The sequence below is a fragment of the Tursiops truncatus genome, chromosome 19 (assembly GCF_011762595.2).
Source record: "Tursiops truncatus isolate mTurTru1 chromosome 19, mTurTru1.mat.Y, whole genome shotgun sequence".
Classification (NCBI taxonomy): domain Eukaryota; kingdom Metazoa; phylum Chordata; class Mammalia; order Artiodactyla; family Delphinidae; genus Tursiops; species Tursiops truncatus.
This window is the reverse complement of record NC_047052.1, coordinates 56357173-56384758: the sequence shown is the minus strand read 5'-3', so window position 1 is coordinate 56384758 and position 27586 is coordinate 56357173. Positions and strand designations below refer to the sequence as shown.

Genomic DNA, 27586 nt, shown 5'->3' with positions numbered 1-27586 from the left:
CTGATATGGCAAGATTTCCAAAATATATTCGTTAGCTAAAAACAGAAAACAAAAGCAAGAGTGTGTATAGTAGGATATCATTTATGTAAAAAAAGAAACAGGTGGCTAGTGGCAGATGAAATATATTTTTTATATACACACGTGCATATACATGTATAATTAAACCTATAAATTAACATATAATTAAGCATACAAATAAATGAATAAATATTTATCTCTGAAAGCATAGATAAGAAATCCGTTAATGCCAGTGGGGATTAGTCTAAGGAGGGAACACGGTGGGGAGAGCTGGAGGAGAAGGAGACATACTCTTTTCCATATGTTTTATCCTGTTGGAAGTTTTCACCACCCTTGCAGAAACCAAAGTTCCTCTACATCCACTTCCCCTTTCTTCCAGGACATTAGAACCCTGAATCTCAGCTGGGATATTGCTACCTGAACGAAGGACAGCATTTCTCACCTATTGTGCTGGTAGTCCGTTTGATTAAGGTCTGGCCAGTGAGGCATAGGGTAAGGACCATCCTTACCAGACAGCCAGGTGGGGTGTGTTTCTGCACCTGTGTGCCCATCCGCAAGTGAGTCTCAGTTGTTACCAGCAGACCTGGGAGGCTGAGGCGTTATCTCGGGGGTTTTAAAGGTATGCCATTGTGAGTAGCAGTGAGTGTGTGGGCGTCTGGGAGAGGGGTCACCGCTTGCCTGGGGGTCACTGTGCTTCTGATGATACTGCAGGACCAGCCCCCAGCCCCCAGTAACCGCTTCCCCCGACCCAAGCATCCAGGCCCTTGTGTCTCTGCTGCTCAGAAGCATAACTTGAGGCTCTTCCCTGTCAACCCGCACCTCCCTTCTCCTGGAAGACCTGGTCCAGGACAGAAGGCTAGACTTTTTGGGGAGGGGCGCTGGGGGGAGGATGGCTATCTGGGGCCCAATTGGAAAGCCCAGCAACAGAGACAGTGATGGAGGGAAGCTGGGGTCAGAGAGGAGGTGCAGGACCAGGATTTCCAGTCCTCAAACCCTGACAACATTATACTTTGTTTCAGGCGCTGTTTCAGTCACTGGACCTGAGTATCTATGTGGACAGGAAAGGGGCAGTGGTCGTGAGCGGCTCCTTTCGCGCTTTTGTCTTGCGCGTCCCCGGGCACGTTTTCTGGACCCCCTGCAGGATGCCAGGGACCAGCACTGAGCTAGCCCGCCCCGCCCCTGCCCCCCGGGAAGCCCGCGCCAAGTCACAACCCGGGAGGGGAGGGCAGTCCCGCCGCTGCCTCTCTGAAGGGTCTGCGCCATCTGTGCGAGTGCGCAGTAGGGGGCGGGGGGCGGCGGGGTGGCGCTGTGGGGTCTCCGCGGGGAGGGCTGGGGCGCCCAGCCAAGATGCGCGGGTGCGTTCTTGGCAATAGGGCGCAGGAGCTGCTGACTAGGAGCCCCTGAGACCAGACGGTGTGCGCGCTGTGGAGCCCCTTGAGGAACCCGCGTCTCCCCTGAGGGCGGCCAGAGTCCTCAGACCCTTCTCAGCCTCGGGGCGACTCCTGGTCCGAGGATTTCTCGGGCCACTGAGAGGACAGAAAACTGGAGGGGACCGAGGAGGACTGGGCTGTCCGGGTTAGGGGATGGCTGGGACTCCTTCCAGGTCAGGTGGAAGAGGAACAGGGTTCCGGTCCCGAGATTTTAGGAGGTAGGAGGGTCAGATCTGGGGACTTCGTAGTTTGATGGAGGAGGCGGGAGGTATGGGAGTGGGACACTGGGTAGATCAGTTGGGGGTCGGGGGCTAGTTACCGAATTGACTGAATAGAACGTAGGAAAATGACTTGGGTGGGGGGGAGTCCAGAGGGCATTTGGGGAGTGGGGGGGGGGTCGTGAAGCCCCGCCGGAAGCTTTTGGGGGAGCCAGAGGAAGCTTGTGAGAAGGGAGCTTGGAAAAGGGTTTTCGAGCCTCCAGCGATTTTGCGCGCCCGTGCCTGCCTGAGGGTGGTGGCTGGGAGCTTGCCGGGGGCGTGCATCTTGGAGGGGCAGCCTCTGGGGTATGGGCCCTGGGTGAGACCTAGGGCCGGTCCTGGGTGTCAGCCAGAGGGGATCATGTGTCTGGAGGGTGATTTTCAGCTTTGAGATGTGTCTGCAGATGTGTTTGTGTCTTTATGCCCTGCTTTCCAAAGTATTTGAAAATATGTGTTTCTACAAGTGTGTGTGTGTGTGTGTGTGTGCGCGTCTATGTCTGCCTGGGGTGTCTGCTGTTTCGAGCTCTGTAAATCTGAACCTGCGCGTTTGTGTGTGTGGGTCTGTGAGTGGGTGGCATTGTTTCTAAAAGGCCTGCAAGCTGAGGGGGTGTCTCTGATTTTCTAGGAATGTCTGTGACTGCAGTGTGGGTGTGTGTCTGCAGTGTGTGTGTGTGTGTCTGTGTGTGTGCACGACTGGGTGTTGCTGAGCTTTTGGATGGATTTCCGCATATTTGTCTGTCTGATCTGCTAGTAGGTCTCAATGTTTTCAAGCCTACAAGGCTGAAGGAGTGATTCTGAGGTTTAACGTGAGCCACTGTGAGTAGGAGCTGGGGGGCGTCCAAAGCAGAGTGACAGGGGGCATCTGAGGTGAGAGGCTACTGGGGGGTTGGGTCCCCAGGTGAGACTGAGGGTGGACTCTGGGGTGTCAGGCAGAGGTGGTCTGAGTATCCCATAGGGTGCCCTTTGAGCTTTAAGTGTGCAGGCGTGTGTGTCCTGCGTGTGTGTGTGCCTGGTGTGCCCAGTATTTGAAGCTGTGTGTACATGCACATTTGTGTGTGTGTGTGTGTGCGTGCACGTGCCTGAGTGTTACTGAGCCTCAGGTTGTGTTACTGCCCATTTGTGTGTATTTGAGGGTCTACAAGTGGGTCTTAATTTGTACAAGTAGAACACCGAGGCCGAAGGGGTGTCTCTGAGTTTCTCAAAGTATCCCACTGTGAGTAGGAGTGTGAGTCCTGGGCAGGAGGCCACCTCGTGGGAGGGAGTCATTGTGCGCCTGATGACCCTGCAGGACCCACCCTGTCCCCCAACCACCCCCAAGGGGTCCCCAGGCCCCAGTGCCTCTGATGCATGAGCCTCTGTGCCTTTCCTAGGAAGGCCTGGCCTGGGCAGTGGGGGAGGAGCGCTGGGGGAGCAGACGGATTCTGAGGCCCAGTAGGAACCCCTCAGTAACAAGGATAGTGATGCTGGCAGGCTGGGGGCCTTCGTGGAGGAAGAGGCCCCCAACCCTCCCCCCTAAAAATACAATTGTAGCCAACACTCTGACGCCTGTGCTGGTGTCAGAGACTGTTTTAACCACCTGACTTGTGCTTGGGGGCGGGGGTTGGGGGTTTGTGCGTGTTGCTGAGCGACTCGGTCCCGTTCATTCACGTGAGTTTGTCCACAGATTCCCTGGGCATCTCCGGAGCCAGCGCTGCTCGGGCGCCAAGGACAAGCACTGAGCAAGCCCGCCCGCTCCTGCCAAGGGGCGCAGATAGACCCGGGTCTGGAGGTCAGTCCCACGGCCGCAGCTCTGAAGGGTCGGCGCCATCAGGGCGGGGGCGCAGCGAGGGGCGGGGTGCGGGGGGAGGGTGGCGGCCGGATGGCGCTGCAGGGTCTCCGCGGGGAGGGTGGGGCACCAGGCAGGATGCGCGGGTGCATTCAGGGCAATGGGGCGCAGAAGCTGCTTTCTAGGAGCCCCTGAGGCCCGATGGTGCCCACGGTGGGGCCCCTTCTGGAACCCGCGTCTCCCCTGAGGGCAACCCATGTCCTCACGCCCTTTGAGCCTCGGGGAAAGTCAGGGTCCTATGATTTCTCTGGCCACTAGCTGGAGAGGAGACTGGAGGAGACAGAGGAGGCTGGGGTGTCAGTAGTAGGGGTGGCGGGGACTCCGTCCAGGACAGGTGGAGGAGGAGCCCGGGTCCTGGTCCCGAGATTTTAGGGGGTAGGACGGGCAGACGGGGGACTCCGTAGTTGGATGGAGGAGGCGGGAGGTATGGGGGGGGGGTGCTGTAAGGACACTGGAATGGTCGGGGGGCGGTCAGGGGGCCAGGTACAGAATTGGCCAAAGAGAACATAGGAAAACTATCTGGGGGGAATCCAGAGGGGAGTTTTGTGGACAACTTGGGGCAGGGAGCCTTTTAGAGGCGTTTGGGGGTCCGCTGAGGACACATATGATGATTCGCTGATGAATAAGGTGATTGCAAATGCAAAAGTGTTTTTGAGCCTCCAGTGATTCTGGGGGCTCATGTCTGGCTGCAGGTGGGGGCAAGACCTGGCCCAGAACCAGGGCCTGGATGGGTGGGGGAGGGGCGCTGCGGGAGATCAGAGGTCAGAGGCCAGGTTGGAAGGTCCTGGCATCAGGGACAGTGATGCAGGGAAGGTGGGGGTGGGAGAGGAGGTGGAGGAAGAGGCCTCCTAACCGCCCTCCCCCCCACCAATAACAACAGAGTTGGATCCAACACATAAACTGCCTGACTGTGTGTCAGGCTGTGTTCTCAATACCTGACATGTGTTTAATCATATTCAACCCTCCTGTTTAATCCTTCGTTGTCCTTATGTTTATGGAGGGGACACCTGACAGCACAAGAGGTTAAATACCTGGTGAATCGGGGCTTGTTAGGTAAAATGCAGGATGCATACTTAAATTTGAACTCCAGACAAACAAAGAATTACCTTCCAGTGTAACCATGTCCCAGATATTTCTTGCCTCTACTTAAACATAACTTGGCAAAATAAATAAAGGGTGATTTTTTTATGTAGACCCGTCCCATGCAGTGTTTGGGAGCTACTTATACTAAAGTATGGTTTGTGTATCTGAAATTCAAATCTCAGTTTGCTGTGTGTTTCTTGTAATCTTGTTGTTAAATCGGGCGAGCTTGATCCTTGAGGTCTCTCCGCTCGTGACTGGAAGGCTGGAACCCCCCAGTGCACCCTCCAGATACACTGGCCCAAGTCCTGCCCAGGGTAAAGCTGGGGTGGAGGCGGGGTCCCAGGACCCCTCAGCTGAGCCTGCTGCTAGGCACCCTTGCTGCAGTGCTGGCCGCTCGCTCCCCAGGGGCTGTGGTGAGGGGTCTGTGGACCGGCCCCCTCATCTTCACAGCAGTCCTGAGAGGCATCCTGTACCAGAAGAGGCCCCCGAGGACAGGGAGGAGGGGTCCTGGTCTGTACTACTTGGTCAAGCTATCTTGTAGCCTTAGGACAGGGCTGGAATATGGCACTGAGAATGCTGACCATGAGTGCACTTATTTAGTGCCTACTGTATGCCAGACTCCAGAGGCCCTTTTGATACTCAGTTAACTATCACGTTCACCTCCAGGGTCCCAGCACTTTGTGTCATAATTTTTCTATTCTTAAAGAGGCATAAACCCCACACCCATGATCCCTGCCCTTGCCCTTGCCAGGTGCCATGGCCATCGCTCGCCCCACATCACACACTGGGCCTTGGAAGCCACTCTAGGAGGGAGGCATTGCCAACACTTCCCCTTGGATGTTGGGGACCTGGAGACTTGGGGAGGGGATGGAGCTGCCTGAGTCCATCCAACATCTGAGAGCAGTGCTGGGGTTCACACCCGGGCCATCTGGGTCCCCAGCCCAGGCACTGACTGCTCTGGTCTCCTGTCCATAGGGAGCACCTGTAGTGTCACGATGCTACCTCTCAGCACCATCGAGGACCAGGAAATGGAGGAGGTGCAGACCAAGCCGCCGGAGAAAGGAGGTGAGACACACATGGGCTGGAAAACTGTGCGCAGGTGGCAGTGGGCAGGGTCTCCAGGGCATGGCTGATGAGGAAGTGTTGACCCTGAAGACTGATCTCAACCCCAAATATCTCCCACTGGCTCCTCTTGGGGAGGGCGGGCCCTGAACTGCCCCCGGTAGTTCTATCTTACATGATGATAGGACAACATCAAAACTAGCCCATGGCTATTGGCACAATCCATGTGTATTTTTCCATGTATTTCATCACATGTGTAGTGGCCTGTAACAATCATACAGGAGACAGAAAATACCTGACCATTTCCTGCAGAGGCATCCCTACAGGCAGCTGCATATCAGCTGTCCCTTCCTCCTGGACATGGGCTCCCCAGGGTGCTACCATCTCCAGAGCCCCCTGTTGTCTTATCCCAGCCCCTTCACTCACTGACCTGCCCTCTCTGTTCCATTTGGGCCTTCAGGATGCAATTTAATGCATGTCTGCAGGCAATGCTGTGCAACCTCCAGCAAGTGTCCTAACCTCTCTGTGCCTTCGTTTCCTCTCTAATGTTGGATTAATATACTACCCATCTCAGAGACTTATTATGAAGAACCAAATAAGATAATCCATGTAAAATACTTAAAAGCATGCTTCACACATAGCAAGTACGCCACACATATTAGCTCTTGTCAATGGTTTCATGATGAAGATCTTATTATTACTGAGTTTCTCAAGCCACAGAGGGCAAGATGGCCTCACGAGTCTTTCCTCCTCCCTCAGCCCGGCCTTCTGAGAACCCTGGTGGGGCACCAAAGAAGCCCCCCAGAAAGAATGCAAGAGTGTCAGCCAGACGGGTGCCGATCTGTCCCATGGTAAGCCTGTTTGCTTCCTCCCTTTCACCAGAAGCCCTTGGGTCTGAGCTCAGGCACATCTGCCACCCCCTCTGCCCAGCAGAGACCCTTGGGTGGCTCGGTGCCCCTAGTGCCCTTGAGGATGTAGCCCCAGCTCTGGGGGATGGTTTTCTTAGAGTTGCTGCCCTCTTTCCTGCCTTCTTTTCTTTCCTAATTCCTGCCTCTGCTCCAAGGTCACCTCCTCCATGAAGCCTCCCTTGCTCACTTTGGCCTCATTTCTCTCTAACCCCTTGCTTTGCTCAGTTTCCTCAGCGTTATTATTGCTACCTGAGGGCACACCTGTATCTGTGTGTTCATCATCTGTGTTCCCTACTCGAGTGGTTCTTGGGGAGCAGCAACCTCCTCTGTTGTTCAATGGCATATCCCCCTGCCTAGAACAGATGTAACCAGCGTTAGGCACCGTATACACATGGGCTGATTAAGTGAGGGAATGAGTTACGTAAGGGTCCCTCCTGCGTAGGCAGCTGTGGCTTTGTCCACCTGGACACCATTCCTCCTTCTGCTACTAACACCCTTGATTTTTCTTGGGGGACCACCTGTCTCCATGCCCTTCGGATGAATCTGATCCCATCCTCAGACCAGCTCCAGGTATGCCCCTGACCAATCAGAGCCGGCAATGCCAAGGTCCCCCATGATTGTTCCAGGCTGGGCACGTGGCTCACCGTGGCCAATGAGGCGTCTGCTCTGCCTCTGGGATTCTTAACAGGTGGGAGGGGAGTTTGGAGCGGCCCTGATGGGGAACCAGGGGTGCCACGGGGAGAGGTCAGGGGAGGCACAGGGTGAGGATGCTCGCAAGAACACGTTTCCTATTAGTGCCTGCAGCAGTCCCAGGGAGGACTCTCTAGAAATGTTATTAGAAAAGAATGTAAGAGTCACAGATTTTGCAAAGCAGTACAAAGATCATCCAAATTCACCAATTTTTAGCACTTTTTCTATTTTCGTGCATTCAGCCCTGATACACACTTTCATCTTATCTCTGTCCACATTCCAGTTTTGATAGTTTGCTACATGCTGTCTGCTTGGTGTTCTTTTTCCTCCTACACAAGGTCTGGTCTAGGGCAGGTATTGTGCCTAGTAATGTATCTTTACTTCTCTTAAAAGCTAGAAAATCTCCTCAGCCTTTCTTTGCCTCTATGGCACTGAAGATTTTGAAGTCCAGAGTCACACCCCGCCCCATATTCATGTTTTATTGGGTTTATTTTTTACTATTTCCCCATGAATGAGTTCCAGCATAGCTATAATCTCTGGAATACCACCTAAGTGATGCCGCGTCATTCTCATGACATCACATCGAGATGCACCCTAGGTCTGTCTGCCGTCACTGGTGATATGAATTTTGATCCATTCAACCAAGATGCTTGTCCCATTTCTCCACTTAATAATTTCTGATTTTCTTATTTCTCCATGTAACTAACTAATAAGAAATCATTGGAGAGACACTTGTAGATGAACCAAATAACCTAGAAGCAGAGACCATTCTGATTGGTCCTTTCAGGTCCTGTGCTCACCACTGAACCAAGCATCCGCTGAGGAGATGCAGGACCCCAGTTGCCCCAGCCTGGGTCACATGCCCATGGGAGTGTGAGGGGTTGAAGGTCCCTACCTTTCGCCAACCCCAAGAACAGAAGCATGGGATGCAGCAGTGATTCTCAACCAGAGGTGTTCCCCAGGGGACACCTTCAGTGTCTGGAAACACTCTTGTTTGTCACAATTGAAGGGGTGATGCTGCTGGCATCTGGTGGGTAGAGACCAGGGATGCTGGTCAACGTCCTGCAATGTCCAGGACGTCCCCCCCGACCCCTGCAAGAAGGATCTGGACCCACAGTGTCACTAGTTTGGAGGGTAGGTAACCCGGAAATAGGGGAAAGGACGATTCTGCACAGGTGATTACACTGAGTGGAGGGAAAGCCTTCCTGTCCACCCTGAGCCTCCCAGCCGGGAGTGCCAGCCTGGTGAAGCTGAGAGCACAGACTCCAGAGTCGCAGTGCTGGCTTCAAATCCGGCCTCAGCCACCACGAGCTGTGGGACCCGGCACCAGTTCCTGAACTTCTCTGAGCCTCGGTTTCCTCATCTGTGAAATACGGCAGTAGGAACACCCCCCTCACAGGGTTACTACGAGGATTAAGTGAGTTCACATTTGTGCTATGCTTACAACAGTGCCTGGGATATAAGTATCTGTCACATGAATGATGGGAGATCTCTGTCCCCTGAGGAGGTTATATACTCACTTCTAATCCTGACTGCCTGATATCCCCCGCCTCTATGTCTGATCATAAAGAGTGAGAAAACTTACTGGTCCCTCCCTACCTCCGTTACCTCATCTGTAGGATGGAGAAATAAGAACAGAGGCCACCTCATGAGGATTAAATGGAACCTGACATGTCATTCATGCAGCAGAGTAAATACTCAATAACCACTGGGTAGAAATAATAGTCCTCTCAGAAATTACTGCAGCTACATACTGCCAGCACCGTGGGAGACACTTTATATTGAAAGGAAGTGTTTAATTTTTTTAGGAAAGCAGATGGTTTTAAGAAAGCAGCAAAGCAAACGTTGTCACAGCTAACGGGTTTCCAGCTCTCAGTAAGTGGCAAACATTGTTAAATTTAAAGATCCTTTTCTAGGATTACCTTGTTCAGTCCTCACACTCCTCTATGAGAGAGCAGTTATTTTTATTCCTTTATACAGAAATGTAAACTGAGGCCAGGGAAGGTCAGGATGCTTGACCCAGGATCCCCAGCTGTACGTGGCCAAGTAGGAATGCAACCCTAGGTGGGCTGCCCCTGAGTGCACGTGCTCAGCCCCCAAACTAAGGGTGACTGGACACTACCTAGGCACTAACATTCTATTCCTTCGTCTCTGTTCTCTGTCCTTCCAGCCAAGTGTTTGCTTCACCTTTTACATGGAATCGAATGACTCTGACTTTGAATCACAATCTTCTTCTGAAACTTCGAAACCTGGTTCAAAGCGCACCTCCCCTTCGAAGCCTCGTGCAAAGTACAAGGAGATCAAGGCGTGGGAATGTCCCCTGTGCTGCCTCAGCATTCTCTACCTTTCCTAATACCTGAGGCTCCTCTGCTTCCCACCCTAGACCCCGCGCTCCCAAAACACACTTCCTGGGCTACTCTGGTGTAAAACTCCAAAATACAGCTGCTTAAATATGCCACAGTTGATTTCTCTCTGATGGTGACTGTGTGTAAACTTCCAGGGGGGAAGTGTTACAAACTGGTGGATTTGGGCAGCCAGGGTCCTTCAACTTTGTTGCTCTGTGCCACCTGGCTGGAGAGGGCTCGCCCCCCACACCCAGTCCACATTCTGGGTCAGGGGAAGGGAGAGGGGAAGAGGGAAGGGGAAGACACACTTTAGTCCTTCAAAGGGCAACTCCTTCAAGATGCCCAGATCACTTTTCCTCAAACCTCATTGGCCAGAGCATAGTCACATGACCACATCTAGCTGCAAGAGATGCTGGGAAGTGCAGTCCTTAGCTGGGCAATCCTGTGTCACCTACTAGCTTCTATTATTACAGCAAAGGAGAATGGATATTGTGTCCACCGCTGACCAGGTCTCTTATGTTAATTTAGCCCTGGCACCAGGCTGTGATGAATACATGAGTGAATAAATGTACTCTTCAATACTGTCTCTCTCTCCCATTGACTAGGATCTCCTCCATTTTTACACAAATATTTAGAATGATGAACCTTCGAGCACTGACCATGTGGTAGGCACTGAGCTAATGTCTTTACACATTTTGATCCACTTAATTCTCACAACCATATGGCTGGTTCTGTTATTATCCATCTTTCCAAGAGAAGAGAACAAAGAGGCACAGAGAGTTCATGTCACTTGCTTCAGGTCACGCAGATCACAAGTAGCCAAGCCACGATTCATACCCAGGCAGGCTGGCTCCAGAGTCTCTGCCCTTAACCATCATGGTAATAACCTCACACATGTGGACACTGGGACTTTCCCAGATGGTCACACAACTGTGAGTGGAAGAGCATCTTCCAACATTCATACCTTCCAAGATTCATAGCGTCCATTCACTTACCTCTTCAGATATTGCGTAAATACTCGGAATATGCATGTAGCACTTACGTTTAGACACAGTAATGCCACTTAACTGCAACAACAACAAAATCCACATAAATTGTCGATTGAAGTGAAAATGCACAATGTGAGAGCTGTGAGTTTCAGTTTATTTGGGGACTTACTGAGGACTATAGCCCAAGAAGCAGCCTGTCAGAGAGCTCTGAGGAACTGCTCCAAAAGGTAGGTAGGAGGTCAGTTTCTGTGTGATTTTGGAGAAGGGGTCCATGCAGTCAAGCACACATCTCAGCACACGGTTCCTGTTGGTCATGAAGAACAGACATCTCAGTCAATGATTTTAGTGCTTTTCTAAGTATGGGAAGATGCAAGAATCTTGGTTCATAGTATTTTTTTCCTGAAAATATCTAATTATCTGAGGGCCATTTCTGCCACTTTCCCCAGAGCATAGAGTGCCTCACCCAGGTCTTCACCCTGAATTCCTTTCAGGGTGAACTGTAGGTGGTATGGAATGGTGGGCAGCATCCTTTAGTTGGCAAACTTCAGGAGCAAAGCCACAAGGGGTCGTGGAGGTGTCTCTGCTGAGGTTTCTGGGCTCCTCCAGATGCCTGGTGGATGCTGGTCCTCAGCTCACCCAGGCTGGCTTCTCTTGGGACACTGGGGAGACCTGGCCCTGCTCCAAGTATCTTTCATCCTCCAGCAGGCTTGCCTGGTCATGTTCATCCTCATGGCAGGGGTAAAGACGCAAGAGAGAAACAAATACCAGTTTCACAAGTACTTTTCAAGCTTCTGCTTGAATCACATTTTGCCAGCATCCCTTTGGCCAAAGCAATTCCATGGCCAAGTGCAGATTCAGAAGAGGAGGGCACTAAACACTTAGGGGGCTGCAGGTTTGGACATGGGGGAGGGTGGAAAACTGGGGCCATGTTTGCAACCTACCACAAGGCAGGATTGTGATCATATCCCCAACCTGCATCGGCTCCCACCTGTTAGAACACAAGAGGATTCACCAGCCAGGCACCTGGGAGGGAAGCCAGGAATGTGGGAGAACCTTCACCTGCCAGGTGGCCCTTCTCAAGCATCAGAAAAGTCTCTGGGACGATATGTTATCAGTGTGAGGGATGAGGAAAGACTTCCTGCGTATGCCAAGTGTTCAGAGTCATCAGAGCATGCTTCCCAGATAGAAACCCTACAGGTGTCCTGAGTATGGGAAAGCTTTCCCCAAGACCCAACTCCTAATAATCATGGGAAATTCCACACGGCAGGGAAGCCGTGTGCATGCACCAAAGGTGGGGTCCTTCGGGCAGGTCTCCTCCCTGACGCACCACCAGGAAATTCATGTTGGAAAAGACTGTAAACTCTCCCAGTGTGAAAAGACCTTTAGCTGGAATGCACGCAAAACCCCCCAGTGCAGGTAAAATGAGGGAACCTCTGTGGGTGGAATTTTCCTTCATTTCTCCTCAGAAGTTTTCTGGTAGATCAGAAGTTCTCATTTGGGGTGATACCCCACTGCCCCTCCTGGAACTTCTCCACAATGTAGGGATATTATAGTTGGTCCAACGTGGTGGTGCTACTAAGCTCTCATGGGCAGGGGCCAAGGATCCTCTACACCTCCCCCAATGCACAGGCACAGCCCCTGCACAAGGAATGTTCTGGCCCCAAACGTCAATAGCGATACTATGGGAAACTGCATTTGAGAAGGAATTCAGTTTAATTTTCTTGCCCACAGCAAAGTAACCATGAACTTCATATGGCTACTTCAACGTAAAGGAGTCAAACATAAATAAAATTCGGAACAGAGTTTCTCAGCTTCTCCAGGCAAGTTTCGGTGGTCAAATGTGCTCAGGGGCTACCATACCGGACACTGCAGGTGCAGAACATTTCCACGGGCACAGAAGGGTCTGTCTCAGGACTGCTTTAGATCTCGTAGGCTATCAGAATTATCACAAACTGTATCCCCCAGAAAGTGAAGATGTGGGCTTGGTGCTGTGAGAGACTGAAGAAGCACTTCAGACAGAGCATCTTATCAATGGCTCTTGGAGACTCCTGGCTCCATGCACGGTCCTCTGGGCAGTTTGAGTCTCAGGGTGGCCAGTGCCCTGCCCGCAGGACAACCCCTCTGCCTGGGGCAGATTAACCAGTCGGTTACTGATAATGTAGATAAATGCTAACATTTCCTGGGCACTTTCTACCTGCCAGATATGGTGCTGAGCACTTTACATAGATGATGTCATTTACCCTTCACCAGAGTCCTAGGAAGCAGGAACTAATATGATCCCCATTTTATAGGAGATAAAAGCGAGGCTCTCATGAGCTTTTTCAAAACACTATCGTTTAAAATTTTCTACCAGATTCAAGACTATGTGCCTATTTGTATACTATGCTCTTTCCATTCACAGGATTCAATATTACACTATTTTTTCAATATTATTTTCATAAAATATTTCTTTTTTTTAAAGACATGCCCGTTCAGTTTTCTGCTCAAACTGCCCTTTTGCCAGAGAGCAGCTTGGCTTTATCTACTGCAGGGTCTGGTACAGAAAATTCTCCAGGTCAGGGATGGGCAGACTCTGGTCATCCAGCCCACAGCCTGTTGTGTAAATAAGGGCTCTTGCCACAAGTACACCCATTCCTCACCTAACGTCTGGGCTGCTTTCATGCAAAGTGGAGTAGCTGCTACACAGAGCCGATGGCCCAGAATTCTAAAGTATTTGCCATGACATCCTTGACAAGACAGGTGACTGACCTTGCTTCGTATAGATGCCAAACTGAAATCAATACGGGTGGAGGTGTGAGAATGGTTAGAAAAAGGAGGGAAAATCGTGAACTATTGGGACTGTGATGCACAGTGTAAAAGATATTTTGTGTTTGAGTCCAGGGCACAGGCTGCATACATGTGTTCCTCCGTGTGTGGCGTGTGTTTGTTCATATTCGAAGAACAAGTTTAGAAATACTACGTACTCTTATTTCCTGCACAAGTAATTCTCAACCACTAAAAACCCTGCCCAGGGCGACCTTCTAAATTGCTTTCCCTAACGAACGAGGACGAAGAGGCCCCCGACCCTCCCCTCTATTAACGGAATCGCAGCAAACACGCTGACGCCTGTGCTGGTGTCAGAGACAGTTTTAACCACCTGACTTGTGTTTGCGGGCGGGGGTTGGGGGGTGTGCGTGTCGCTGAGCAGCTCAGCCCTGTTCATTCGCGCGAGTTTGTCCACCGCGTCTCCGGGCATCTCCGGAGCCAGCTCTGCGCGGGCGCCAAGGACAAGCACTGAGCAAGCCTGCCCGCTCCTGCCCAGCGGCCCAGCCAGAAGCCGGGTCCGCAGGTCAGTCCCGCGGCTGCAGCTCTGAAGGGTCTGCGCCATGCGGCGGGGGCGCAGCGCGGGGCGGGGGTCGGCGGGATGGCGCCGCGGGGTCTCCGCGGGGAGGGCGGCGCTCCCAGGCAGGATGCGCGGGTGAATTCTGGGGAGTGGGGTGCAGGAGCTGCTGCCTAGGAGCCCCTGAGACCCGATGGTGCCCGCGGTGGGGCCCCTTGAGGAACCCGCGTCTCCCCTGAGGGCGGTCGGGATGCTCAGGTCCCCGTGAGCCGCGGGGCGACTCCAGGTCCGAGGATTTCTCTGGCCACTAGCTAGAGAGGAGACTGGAGGGGACAGAGGAGGCTGGGGTGTCAGTAGTAGGGGTGGCGGGGACTCCGTCCAGGACAGGTGGAGGAGGAGCCCGGGTCCTGGTGCTGAGGTTTTAGGGGGCAGGACGGGCAGACGGGGGACTCTGTAGTTGGATGGAGGAGGCGGGAGGAACAGGTTTGCTCTGCACACCAGAGAAGCCGGTCGGGTATCGGGGGTCAGGTAACGTACTGGCCAAGTAGAAAATCGGAAAATGGTACTGCAGGGAGTCCAGAGGGTAGTTTGTGGGATGAGGAGCGGGGAGCCCCTCCGGTTGTGTTTGGGGGTTCGCTGAAACGCACAAGAGGTTTGCAGATGAGAAGGGCCTTTGGAAAACAGCTTTTGAGCCGCCAGCGCCTCTGTGCGCCTGCGTGCTGCGGGTGGGGGCAGGGAGCCTGTTTGGGGCACGCATCTTTGAGGGGCAGCCTCGGGGGCATGGGCCCTGGGTGAAACTGGGGATGGGCCCTGGGTGTCAGCCAGAGGGAACTTGTGTTGGAGAGGGTGATGTGTAATTTCATCTTCTGCGCCTGCAGTTGTGTGTGCCCCGAGTGTGTGTGTGTGTGTGTGTGTGTGTGTGTGTGTGCATGTCCAGGACTGCCTGTGAGGAGGGTGTTCAGTACTGACAAGCACGCGTGCCCTCCTGAGTGGCGGGGGTCTCTGAGTCTCCCTGGAGTGTGTCTGCAGGTGTGCTTGTGTCGTCATGCCCTGGTTTCCCCAGTGCTCACCTGAAAATGTGTGTCTCTAACAATTGTGTGTGTGTCTATCTGGCCGGGTGTTCCCGCCCTTTGACGCACCTTGTATTTGCACGATTATGTGTGAGGGTCTGTGATGGGTCTTGTTCTTTAAAGAGGCTTAGAGGGAGAGGTTTGACTCTAAGTTACCAGACAGTGTGTCCTGAGTGTGAGTGTGTGTGTGTGTGTGTGTGTGTGTGTGTGTGTGTGTTTTTAATCGTATTTAATCCTCAGGCTTAATATTTATAGTCCTCATTTTCATGACAGCGCAAGAGGTTAAATAACCCCTGAATCAGGGATGGCAGGTAAAATACAGGACACCTGCTTAAATTCGAATTTCAGATAAATAACGAATTACCTTTTAGTATAAGTATGTCCTGAATATTTCATGGGACTTACCTACACTTAAACATAATTTAGCAAAATAAATAAAAAATGGTTTTTGTGCAGACATGACCCATGCAGTGCTTTAACATCCTTATGGTAAAAAATGATTTGTGTATCTCAAATTCAAATCTCAGTGTGCTGTGTATTTCTTGTGATCTTGTTGTTGTTAAAATCTGGCGAGCTTGACCCTTGCGATCTCTCGACTAGTGACCGGCAGGCTGGAACCCCCCAGTGCACCCTCCAGACACACTGGCCCAAGTCCTGCCCAGGGTAAAGCTGGGGTGGAGGCGGGGTCCCAGGACGCCACAGCTGAGCCTGCTGCTAGGCAGTGTTGCAGCAGTGCTGGCCTCTCCCCAGGGGCTGTGGTGAGGCGTCTGTGGACCGGCCCCCTCGTCTTCACAGCAGTCCTGAGAGGCAGTCTTAAGACTTAAGACTTAAGCCTCCTGTACCAGAATGGGGCCCCTGAGTCCAGGGAAGCGAGGTCCTGGTCTGAACCATTTGGTCAAGCTGCCTTGTAGCCTTAGGACGGGGGTGAAACATCGCACTAGGAATGATGGCCATGAGGTGCACCTGTTGAGTGTCTGCTGTATGCCAGACACCAGAGGCCCTTTTGATACTCAGTTAACTGACATTCCCCTTCAGGGTCCCAGCTTTCTGTGGCATAATATTTTTTCATTTTTACTTATTTACAAAACAGAGGCAGACTCACAGACTTAGAGAACGAACTAACGGTTACCAGGGGGGAAGGGATAGTTGGTGAGTTTGGAATTGACATGTACACACTGCCGTATTTAAAATGGATAACCAACAAAGACCTACTGTACGGCACAGGGAACTCTGCTCAATGTTGTGTGGCAGCCTGGATGGGAGGGGAGTCTGGGGGAGAATGGATACATGTATATGTAGGGCTGAGTCGCTTTGCTGTGCACCTGAAACTATCACATTGTTAATCGGCTATACTCCAATATAAAATAAAAAGTTTTTTTAAAAAGGTAATATTTCTTCATTGTTTAAATGGTCAGAACCCCACACCCATGATCCCTGCCCTTGCCCTTGCCAGGCGCCATGGCCATCGCTCTCCCCACATCACACACTGGGCCTTGGAAGCCACTCTAGGAGGGAGGCGTTGCCAACACTTCCCCTTGGATGTTGGGGACCTGGAGACTTGGGGAGGGGATGGAGCTGCCTGAGTCCATCCAACACCTGAGAGCAGTGCTGGGGTTCACACCCAGGCCATCTGGGTCCCCAGCCCAGGCACTGACTGCTCTGGTCTCCTGTCTATAGGGAGCACCTGTGGTGTCACGATGCTACCTCTCAGCACCATCGAGGGCCAGGAGACGGAGGCGGTGCAGACCAAGCCGCCGGAGAAAGGAGGTGAGACACACATGGGGTGGAAACCTGTGGGCAAGTGGGAGTGGGGAGGGCCCCCCGGGGAGACCTGATGAGGAAGTGTTGACCCTGAAGACTGATCCCAACCCCAAATATCTCTCACTGGCTCTTCCTGGGAAAGGAGTGTCCTGAGGGGCTCCCAGGATGGAACGACCAGACATCACCTCATGTCAGTAGGTCCTGTCACTGCCCTGCTCAGACCCTTCAGTGATCTCTTGAGAGCTGAATGAATCTGGGCTCCTTTCTGTGGCCTGGACACCCCTGTTGTCTTACCCCAGCCCCTTCACTCACTGACATTCCCAGTCTGTTCCCTGTGGGTCTTCAGGATGCAATTTAAGGCATGTCTGCAGGTGCTGCTGTGCAACCTCCAGCGAGTGTTCTAACCTCTCTGTGCCTTGGTTTCCTCATCTCTAAAGTGGGATGATGAGAGTAGCCATTTCAGAGAGTTATTATGAAGAACCAAAAAAGATAATACATGTAAAATACTTAAATACATGCCTGGCACAAAGCAAGTACTCCACATATATTAGCTCTTGTCAGTGGTTTCACGATGAAGATTTTATTATTATTGAGTTTCTCAAGCCTCAGAGGGCAAGATGGCCTCATGCCTCTTTCCTCCTCCCTCAGTCCTGCTTTCTGAGAACACTGATGATCCACCAAAGAAGCCCATCAGAATGAAGGGAACGATGTTATTCAGAGTCCTGCCGTTCTGTCCTGTGGTAAGTCCGCTTGTTTCCTCCCTTTGGCCAGAGGCCCCTGGGTTCTGAGAAGTCAGGTACATCCACCACCATCTCTGCCCAGCAGAGACCCTTGGGTGGCTGGGTGCCCCTCTGTCCATCTCTCATTCCGGATGTGGCCCCATCTTGTGGGGGATAGTTTTCCTTGAAGATGCTGCCCTCTTTCCTGCCTTCTTTTCTTTGCTAATTCCTGCCTCTGCTCCAATGTCACCTCCTCCATGAAGCCTCCCTTGCTCACTTTTTCTCCATTTCTCTCCAACCCCCTTGCCTTGCTGAAGTTTTTTCAGAGTAATTATTGCTACTTGAGAGCATACCTTGTATCTGTGTGTTCATCATCTGTTTTCCCTACTAGAGTAGTGCTTGGGGGCAGGAACCTCCTCTGTTCCTCAATGACATACCCCTGTGTGTAGAACAGATGTAACCAGTGGTAAGCACTGTATACACTTGAGCTGATTAAATGGAGGAATGAATTAGGGAACGGTCCCTCCTGCGTAGGCAGCTGTGGCTTTGTCCACCTGGACACCATTCCTCCTTCTGCTACTAACACCCTTGATTTTTCTTGGGGAACCACCTGTCTCCATGCCCTTCGGATGGATCTGATCTCATCCTCAGACCAGCTCCAGGTATGCCCCTGAGCAGTCAGAGCCAGCAATGCCAAGGTTCCCTATGATTGGTTCCAGGCTGAGCAAGTGACTCAACCTTAGCCAATGAGGCATCTGCTCTGTCTCTGGAATTCTTAACAGGTGGGAGGGGAGTTTTTGGAGCGGCCCTGATGGGGAACCATGGGGGCCCCGGGGAGAGGTCAGGGGAGGCACAGGGTGAGGATGCTCGCAAGAACACCTCTCCTGTTAGTGCCTGCAGCAGTCCCAGGGAGGACTCTCTAGAAATCTTTTTAGAAAAAAAATGTAAGAGTCACAGATTTTGCAAAGCAGTACAAAGATCATCCAGATTCACCAATTGTTAACACGTTTTCTATTTGCATGTTTTCTCACATATATATCATATACATATACATTATATATAATATACATATGTATTCCTCAGTGTGTATGGCCTTAGAAATAGAATATTTTCTTTGGTAAGTGTGAGACTGTTGTAACATTTGGGCTTTTAACTCTTACATGCACTTTCATCTAATCTAATGTCCATATTCCTGGTTTGTTAGTTTAATACCTAATGTTTTTTTGACGTTCTTTTTCCTCTTACACAAGGTCTCGTCTAGGCTTTTTAGTAATGTATCTTTAGTCTCTTTAAGCTGGAAAATCCCCTCAGCCCTTCTTTGCCTCTTACAACACTGACGATTTTGAAGACCAGAGTCACACCCTGCCCCATATTGATGGCTTTTTATTTTGTTGTTTTTGTTGTTGTTTTGACCCATTCCCCCTAATGAGATACCACCTAAGTGATGCCCTGTCCTTCTCAGGACATCACATCTAGATGCACATGAGGTCTTGCATGTGAGAAGGAATTCAGGTATAATTTTCTTGCTCTGCAACACAGTAATCACCAACTAACTGCATGAGACTACTTCAATGTAAATGAATCAATCTTAAAAAAAAATTCAAAACACGGTTTCTCAGCTGCTCAGGGCAGGTTTAAGTGGCCAGATGTGGCCAGTGCCTACCGCACTGGACAGTGCAGATACAGAATATTTCTATGGTCACAGAAGGGTCTGTCTCAGGACTGGGTTAGATCTCTTAGGTTATCAGAATTATCACAGAGCATAGCCCCCAGAAAGTGAGGTTGTGGGCTTGGTGCTGTGAGACACTGAAGAAGCACTTCAGACAGAGCATCTTATCAATGGCTCTTGGAGACTCCTGGCTCCTTGCATGGTCCTCTGGGCAGTTTGAGTCTCAGGGTGGCCAGTGCCCTGCCCGCAGGACAACCCCTCTGCCTGGGGCAGATTAACCAGTCGGTTACTGATAATGTTAGATAAATGCTAACATTTCCTGGGCACTTTCCACCTGTCAGATAGGGAGCTCAACACTTTAATGATCTCGTGTAACCTTCACCAGAGTCCAAGAAATAGGAACTAATATGATCCCCCAATGTATAGGAGAGAAACCCAAGGCTCATGAGAGCTTTTTTAAGGTTGTTATTTCAAATTTTGTACATCATCAAGACTCAGTGGCTGTTTTTATATTACACTCTTTTCATTCTCAGGATCCATATCTTCATAAAGTATTTCTTTTTTAAAAGAAAAACAACAAAGTGTATCTGTTCACGTTTCTGCCCAAACTGCCCTTTTACCAGAGAGCAGCTTGGCTTCATCTACTGCAGGAGCTGGCACAGAAAATTCTCTGGGTCAGGAGTGGGCAGACTCTGGCCATCCAGCCACAGCCTGTAGTGTAAATAAGGGCTCATTAGCACAGCCACGTCCATCCTTAGGTAGGGTCTGGGCTGCTTTCCTGCAAAGTCCAGTAGCTGTGACACAGACCTGGTGGTGCACAAAGGCTAAACGATTCGCCATGACATCCTTGACAACAAAGGTGGCTGGTCTTGCTTTGCATAGATGCCAGACTGAAGTCAATACGGGTGAAAGTGTGAGAATGTTTAGAAAAAGGAGGGAAACTCTTGAACTACTGTGAGTGTGACACAGTATATAAAAGATATTTTGTGTTTGGGTCCAGTGTACACGCTACATACATGTCTTTCTAGGTGTGTGCGGCATATATCTCCTCATATTCAAATAAGAAGTTTAGAAACAGTACTTACCCTTATTACCTGCATAACTGATTCTCATTCTGTTAAAACCTGCCCATGGCGACCTCCTTAACTGGTTCCTCTAACGAACGAGGCCCCCGACCCTCCTCCCTAAAAATAAAATTGCAGCCAACACTCAGACACCTGTGCCGGTGTCAGAGACTGTTTTAACCACCTGACTTCTGTTTGGGGCCCGGGATGGGGGAGTGCTTTGCGTGACGCTGAGCCACTCAGCTCTGTTCATTCCTGCGAGTTTGTCCACAGATTCCCTGGACATCTTCGGAGCCAGCGCTACCCGGGCGCCAAGGACAAGCGCTGAGCAAGCCCGCCCGCTCCTGCCCAGCGGCCCAGACAGAAGCTGGGTCCGGAGGTCAGTCCCGAGGCCGCAGCTCTAAAGGGTCTGCGCCATCCGGACGGGGGCGCAGCGCGGGCCGGGGTCGGGGGGAGGGGAGAGGGGGCGGCCGGATGGCGCTGCGGGGTCCCTGCGGGGAGGGCGGGGCCGCCTGGCCAGGATGCGCCGGTGCGTTCGGGGCAATAGGGCTCAGGAGCTGCTGCCTAGGAGCCCCTGAGACCCGATGGTGCCCGCGGTGGGGCCCCTTGAGGAACCCGCGTCTCCCTTGAGGGCGGTCGGGATGCTCAGATCCTTGTGAGCCACGGGGCGACTCCAGGTCCGAGGATTTCTGTGGCCACTGGGAGGAGGGAAGAGTGGAGGGGACAGAGGAGGCTGGGGTGTCAGTAGTAACGGTGGCGGGGACTCCGTCCAGGACAGGTGGAGGAGGAGCCCGGGTCCTGGTCCTGAGGTTTTAGGGGGTAGGACGGGCAGACGGGGGACTCTGTAATTGGATGGAGGAGGCGGGAGGTATGGGGGTTGGTCTGCACACCTGAGAAGCCAGTTAGGTGTCAGGGGTTCGGTTATCTCACTGGCCGAATAAAAATATAGGAACATGACTTTGGGGGGAGCCCATAGAGCAGTTTTAGAGGAGGAGCGGGGAGTCCCTCCGGAAAGGTTTGCTGGTTCACTAAGAACGAATAACAAGGTTTGCAGAGAAGCGCGCTTGGAAAACAGCTTTTGAGCCTCCAGCGCCTCTGTGCGCCTGCGTGCTGCGGGTGGGGGCAGGGAGCCTGTTTGGGGCGCGCATCTTTGAGGGGCAGCCTCGGGAGATGGGCCCTGGGTGTCAGCCAGAGAGAAATTGTGTGGGAGGGTGATGTGTAATTTCAACTGGTGCATCTGCAGTTTTGTGTGTCCCGAGTGTGTGTGTGTGTGTGTGTGTGCGCGCGCGTGTGCAGGATTGCCTGTGAATGGGGAGTTCAGTACTGACAAGCAGGTCTGCCTGCTTGAGTAGTGGGGGTCTCAGATTTCCCTGGAGTGTGTCTGCAGATGTCGGTGTGTCGTTATGCCCTGGTTTCCTCAGTGTTCATCTGAAAATGTGCATTTCTGTGTGTGTGTACCTGGCCGGCTGGTCCCACTCTATGATGCACCTTAAATTTGCACGATTATGTGTGACAGTCTGTGATGGCTCTTAAGCATCTTAAAAAGGCTTCAAAGAAGAGGTTTGACGCTAAGTTACCAGATAGTGTGTTCTGAGTGTGTATTTAATCATATTTAATCCTCATGTTTAATCATTTATTTTCCTCATTTTCATGGACGGGAAAGCTGACAGCACAAGAGGTAAAAAACCCCTGAATCGGGGCTTGCCAGGTAAAATACAGGATGCATACTTCAATCTGAATTTAAGACAAATAATGAATTACCTTTTAGTATACGTATGTTCCAAATATTTCATGGGACTTGCCTATACTTAAACATAATTTAGAAAACTAAATAAAAAATGACTTTTTATGTAGACATGCCCCAGGCAGTGTTCGGATATGCTATACTAAAAAATGATTTGTGTATCTAAAATTCAAATCTCAGTTTGCTGTGTATTTGTTGTAATGTCTTTTTGTTCTATCTGGCAAACTTAATCCTTGAGATCTCTTGACAAGTGACTGGCAGCCTGGAACACCCCCAGCCCACCCCTTCCAGACACACTGGTCCAAGCCCTGCCCAGGGTAAAGCTGGGGTGGAGGCGGGGTCCCAGGACCCCACAGCTGAGCCTGCTGCTAGGCACCCTTGCTGCAGTGCTGGCCCCTCCCAAAGGGCTGTGGTGAGGTGTCTGTGGACCGGTCCCCTCATCTTCACAGCCGTCCTGAGAGGCAATCACTTAAGCATCCTGTACCAGAAGGGGTCCCAAGGCCAGGGAAGCGAGGTCCTGGTCTGAACCATTTGGTCAAGCTGCAATGTAGCTTTAGGACAGCCCTGAAATACAGCACTGGGAATGCGAACCGTGAGCGCACTTATTTAGCGCCTGCCACCTGCCAGACACCACAGGCCCTTTTGATATCCAGTTAACTGTTATTCACCTTCAGGGTCCCAGCTTTTTGTGTCAAGATATTTCTTCTTTTTCTTAAAGGGGCATAAACACCAGACCCATGATCCCTGCCCTTGCCCTTGCCAGGTGTCATGCCATATGCTCTCCCCAGATCATGTACTGGGCCTTGGAAGAACACTAGAGGCAGGCATTGCCAACACTTCCCCTTGGATGTTGGGGACCTGGAGACTTGGGGAGGAGATAGAGCTGTCTGAGTCCATCCGACACCTGAGAGCAGTGCTGGGGTTCACACCCGGGCCATCTGGGTCCCCAGCCCAGGCACTGACTGCTCTGGTCTCCTGTCCATAGGGAGCACCTGTGGTGTCACGATGCTACCTCTCAGCACCATCGAGGGCCAGGAAACGGAGGAGGTGCAGACCAAGCCGCCGGAGAAAGGAGGTGAGACACACATGGGGTGGAAAACTGTGGACAGGTGGGAGTGGGGAGGGCCCCCCGGGGAGACCTGATGAGGAAGTGTTGACCCTGAAGACTGATCCCAACCCCAAATATCTCCCACTGGCTCTTCCTGGGAAGGGAGGGCCCTGAGGGGCACCCAGGATGGAACCTCCCCGACATCCCCTCATGTCAGTGGGTCTTGTCTCTCCCCTGTTCAGAGCCTGCAGGGGTGTCTCTTGGGTCTCCTGAGAGCTGGAATCAATCTGGGCTCCTTTCTGTGATCTGGTCACCTGCCTGGACTGGCCCTGCATCCAGTTGCCAGGTCTAGGGGCTACGAGGTCATTTGTTTGGGATATGATGGAGGCCTAACGCAAGGATTTAGCTGAGGGGATGGGCAAGAGTGGGGTAGGTTGTGGACCCTGCTGGTGGCTTGGTCTCATGAGTGAGGGATTCTGGGTCTGTTGGGATGCTTCCTTTCTGAAACATCTTACTTTGCAATAATTTTATATTCACAAGAAGTTGCCATAGTAGTACATAGAAGTTCCATGGACACTTCATCCCATTTCCCCCAGTATCTTTATTTTATATGATGATACTACAACATCAAAACTAGCCCATGGATATTCACACAATCCATGTGTGTTTTTACTTGTGTTTCATCACATCTATAGCTGTGTGTAACCATCATACAAAACAAGATACAGGCCACTTTTTTAGCTACCTACTCCCTTACCAGAGGTAGCTACTTTCCAGCTTCTTGTCCAATCTTCCAGAATGTTCTATGCTCACTCATACAGACAAGGATGTGTATCTGTTACTATGTATTTATGTCTGATGCACTGTGTGTACTCTATATGCCACTGCCGGTTCCTCTTTTGTCTTCTTTCATTTAATTCTGATCTGACACTTGGTATCTTCCAGTCCCAGTCCCACTGCTTTCCAAGCACCCAATCACTCATGCTTCACAACTCTGTGAGGTAAGGACAGTGATTGCCCCCCTTTGCAGATGGGAAATCTGAGGGGTGACAGGGATGAATGATTAGCTCATGCTGGGATTTGAAGCGTTTGGCCTCGGGGTCTTTGACCTTAAGCTCTGTGTCCCCTGTCCGTCTTGGGGACTCTTCCCCACAAGATGACAAGTTTGTGTTCCAGCTGTCTGGCATTCCATGGTCTGTCTGTCCTGTCCTGTAGTTTATTTAACCTGGTTCCTGCAGGTGGCCATTCGGGTTATTCCCAGTCTTTGAGGAAGACAATAAATGCAAGTAGAGATAAGATTATAGTTGGGTCATATGGCGCACAGGGGAATATACCCTGGACAATATGTTTAAAAGGGGGAATGGCTGCATCAAAGGAGGATGTGCATTTGTAATTTGGTGAGTTTGACTGAATGGTCCTCGGTAGAGAGGCGGATTTCCATTCCCAGCAGGAGTGTAGGAGTTTCTAAGAAAATATCTGGATTTGTTGGTAGCTTTGAAATATCAGGAGACTTCACTCTAAATCAAGACATCTGTCTTCTGTGGGGAAACTAGACAATTTTCTGGAGGGGCATCCCCACAGGCAGCTGCATATCAGCTGTCCCTTCCTCCTGGACACGGGCTCCCCAGGGTGCTACCATCTCCAGAGACCCTGTTGTCTCACCTCAGCCCCTTCACTCACTGACATTCCCTCTCTGTTCCCTGTGGGCCTTCGGGATGCAATTGAATGCATGTCTGCAGGCGCTGCTGTGCAACCTCCAGCAAGTGTCCTAACCTCTGTGCCTTGGTTTCCTCATCTCTAAAGTGGGATGATAGTAGCCATCTCAGAGTTATTATGAACAATCAATTAAGCTAGGATGCGTAAAATACTTAAAAGAGGTCCTGACACATAGCAAGTACTTAACACATGTTAGTTCTTGTCAATGATTTTACGATGAAGATATTATTATTGAGTTTCTCAAGCCTCAGAGGGCAAAATGGCTCATGAGTCTTTCCTCCTCTCTCAGCCCTGCTTTCTGAGAACCCTGATGAACCACGAAAGAAGTCCACTGGAATGAAGGGAAGACTGTCATTCAGAGTCCTGCCGATCTGTCCCATGGTAAGCCTGCCTGTTTCCTCCCTTCAATCAGAAGCCCCTGGATTCTGAGAGCTCAGGCACATCTGCCAGCCTCTCTGCCCGGCAGAGACCCTTGGGTGGCTGGGTGCCCCTGTGCCCCCAGGGATGTGGCCCCATCCTCTGGGGGATGGTTTTCCTTGAGGATGCTGCCTTCTTTCCTGCCTCCTTATCTTTCCTAATTCCTGCCTCTGCTCCAATGTCACCTCCTCCATGAAGCCTCCCTTGGACACTTCCTCCCCATCTGGATCTAACTCCCTGCCTTGCTGAATTTTTTTCAGAGTAATTATTGCTACCTGAGAGAATACCTTCTATCTGTGTGTTCATCATCTGTCTTCCCTACTAGAGTAGTTCTGTTGGGGGGCGGGCAGGACCCTGCTCTGTTGTTCAATGACATATCCCTGTGCATAGAACAGATGTAACCAGCGGTAGGCACTGTACACAGGTGGGCTGATTAAATGGAGGAATGAATTAGGGAACGGTCCCTGCTGAGGCAGGCTGCTATGAATTTGTCCACCTGGATACCATTCCTCCTTCTTCTGCTAATACCTTTGATTTTTCTTGGGGGACCACCTGTCTCTATGCACCTTGGATGGATCTGATCCCATCCTCAGACCAGCTCCAGGTATGCCCCTGACCAATCAGAGCCGGCAATGCGAAGGTTCCCCATGATTGGTTCCCGGCAGGGCACAGTTGACTCAACCTTGGCCAATAAGGCATGTGCTCAGTCTCTGGGATTCTTAACAGGCAGGAGCGGAGCTTGGAGAGGCCCTGATGGGGAACCAGTGGGGCCACGGGGAGAGGTCAGGGGAGGCACAGGGTCAGGATGCTCGCAAGAACGCCTTTCCTATTAGAGCCTGCATAGTAATGTATCTTTAGTCTCTTTAAGCTGGAAAATCCCCTCAGTCTTTCTTTGCCTCTTATGACACTGATGAGTCTGAAGATCAGAGTCACACCTCATACAATGTTGATTGCTTTTTTGGTTCTGTTTTGTTTCATTTCTTTGCTTGTTTGTTTTTTATGCTGTCCCTCTAATGACATTCAGGATAAGCTATGATCTCTGGAATACCACCTAAGTGATGCCCTGTTGTTATCAGAACATCACATCTAGATGCACCCTAGGTCTGTCTGCCATCGTTGGTGATACGAATTTTGCTCCACTCAGCTGAGATGCTTGTCCCTTTTCTCCACGGAATACTTTTGATTTTTGTTTTCCCCATGCAACTAACTAATGAGATATCAGTGGGGCGACACTGTAGATGAACCAAGTAATCTAGAAAGAGAGAGCATTCTGATTGGTTCATTTCGGGTCCTGTGCTCACCAATGAACAAATCATCAGCTTAGGAGATGAGAACCCTAAATCTCTCAGCCTGGGCCACATGCCCGTGGGCAGTAGAAGTTCCCTACCTTTCCCCAACCACAAGAACAGAAGTATGGGATGAGGCAGCTATTCTCAACCAAAGGCAGTTTATCCCCCAGGGGACACCTTCAGTGTCTGGAAAATTTTTCTTTGTCACAGCTAAAGGGATGGTGCTGCTGGCACCTGGTGGTAGAGGCCAGAGATGATGCTTAACATCTTGCAATGTACAGGATGTCCCCCCTGACTACAAAGAATGATCTGACCCCAAAATGTCATTAGTGTGACACTAATGTTCTCTTCTTTCTTCTCTGTTCTCTTTCCTTCCAGCCAAGCGTTTGCTTCACCTATTACTTGGAACCGGATGACTCTGACTCTGATTCCCAATTTCCTCCTGAACCTTTGAAACCTGACCCAAATTGCACCTTCGTTCCTCTGCCTGTGTTAGAGTTTCGTGAAATCAAGGTGTGTGAATGTCCCCTGTGCTGTCTCAGCTTTGTCACTGCTTCCTAATACCTGAGCTCCCTCTGCTTCCTGCTCTTGACTCGGCACCCTGGAATCATGCATGCTGGGCTACTGTGATGTAAAGTCCCCAAATACAGCTGCTTAAATAAACCGAACTTGATGTCTCTCTCATGATTGTGGTCTGTGTGTAAAACTCCCCCAGCCGGCGTATTGCATTCCCGTAGAGTTGGGCAGCCAAGTTCCTTTGACCTTGGTACTCTGTGCCATGTGGCTGGAGAGGGCTCACCCCCACATCCCATCCACATTGTGGCTTAGGGGAAGGGGAGGAGGATGAGGGAAGGGGAAGACACACTTTAGTCCTTCAGAGGACAACTCCTACAAGATGCCCAGATCACTTTTCCTCAAACCTCATTGGCCAGAGCATAGTCACATGACCACATCTAACTGCAAGAGATGCTGGGAAGTGCAGTCCTTAGCTGGGCAATCCTGTGTCACCTACTAGCTTCTATTATTACAGCAAAGGAGAATGGATATTGTGTCCACCGCTGACCAGGTCTCTTATGTTAATTTAGCCCTGGCACCAGGCTGTGATGAATACATGAGTGAATAAATGTACTCTTCAATACTGTCTCTCTCTCCCATTGACTAGG

General features: G+C 51.1%; 1 protein-coding gene and 1 long non-coding RNA gene across 2 annotated transcripts; both read left to right on the top strand.

Moving 5' to 3' along the window:
* Window positions 1-403: 403 nt before the first annotated feature.
* Window positions 404-9849, top strand: LOC141277245 (uncharacterized). The gene is made up of 5 exons (XR_012328295.1): window positions 404-1666; window positions 3369-3473; window positions 5589-5678; window positions 6435-6526; window positions 9444-9849. It is a non-coding gene; the product is annotated as an uncharacterized lncRNA (long non-coding RNA).
* A 6844-nt stretch (window positions 9850-16693) lies between these two features.
* On the top strand, window positions 16694-26984 carry LOC117309220 (uncharacterized). The gene is made up of 6 exons (XM_033845982.1): window positions 16694-16763; window positions 17406-17497; window positions 20483-20588; window positions 22939-23028; window positions 25007-25098; window positions 26802-26984. The coding sequence occupies exons 1-6, from the start codon at window positions 16694-16696 to the stop codon at window positions 26982-26984; spliced, it is 633 nt and encodes a 210-aa protein (XP_033701873.1).
* Window positions 26985-27586: the final 602 nt, after the last annotated feature.

Bases quoted from the DNA above. Each gene is read 5' to 3' on its own strand.
- LOC117309220 (XM_033845982.1), top strand. From the start codon at position 16,694: ATGCTACCTCTCAGCACCATCGAGGGCCAGGAGACGGAGGCGGTGCAG. The intron at 20,589-22,938 runs GTCAGTCCCGAG...TCCTGTCCATAG, and splicing joins GACAGAAGCTGGGTCCGGAG to GGAGCACCTGTGGTGTCACG. The intron at 25,099-26,801 runs GTAAGCCTGCCT...CTTTCCTTCCAG, and splicing joins TCCTGCCGATCTGTCCCATG to CCAAGCGTTTGCTTCACCTA.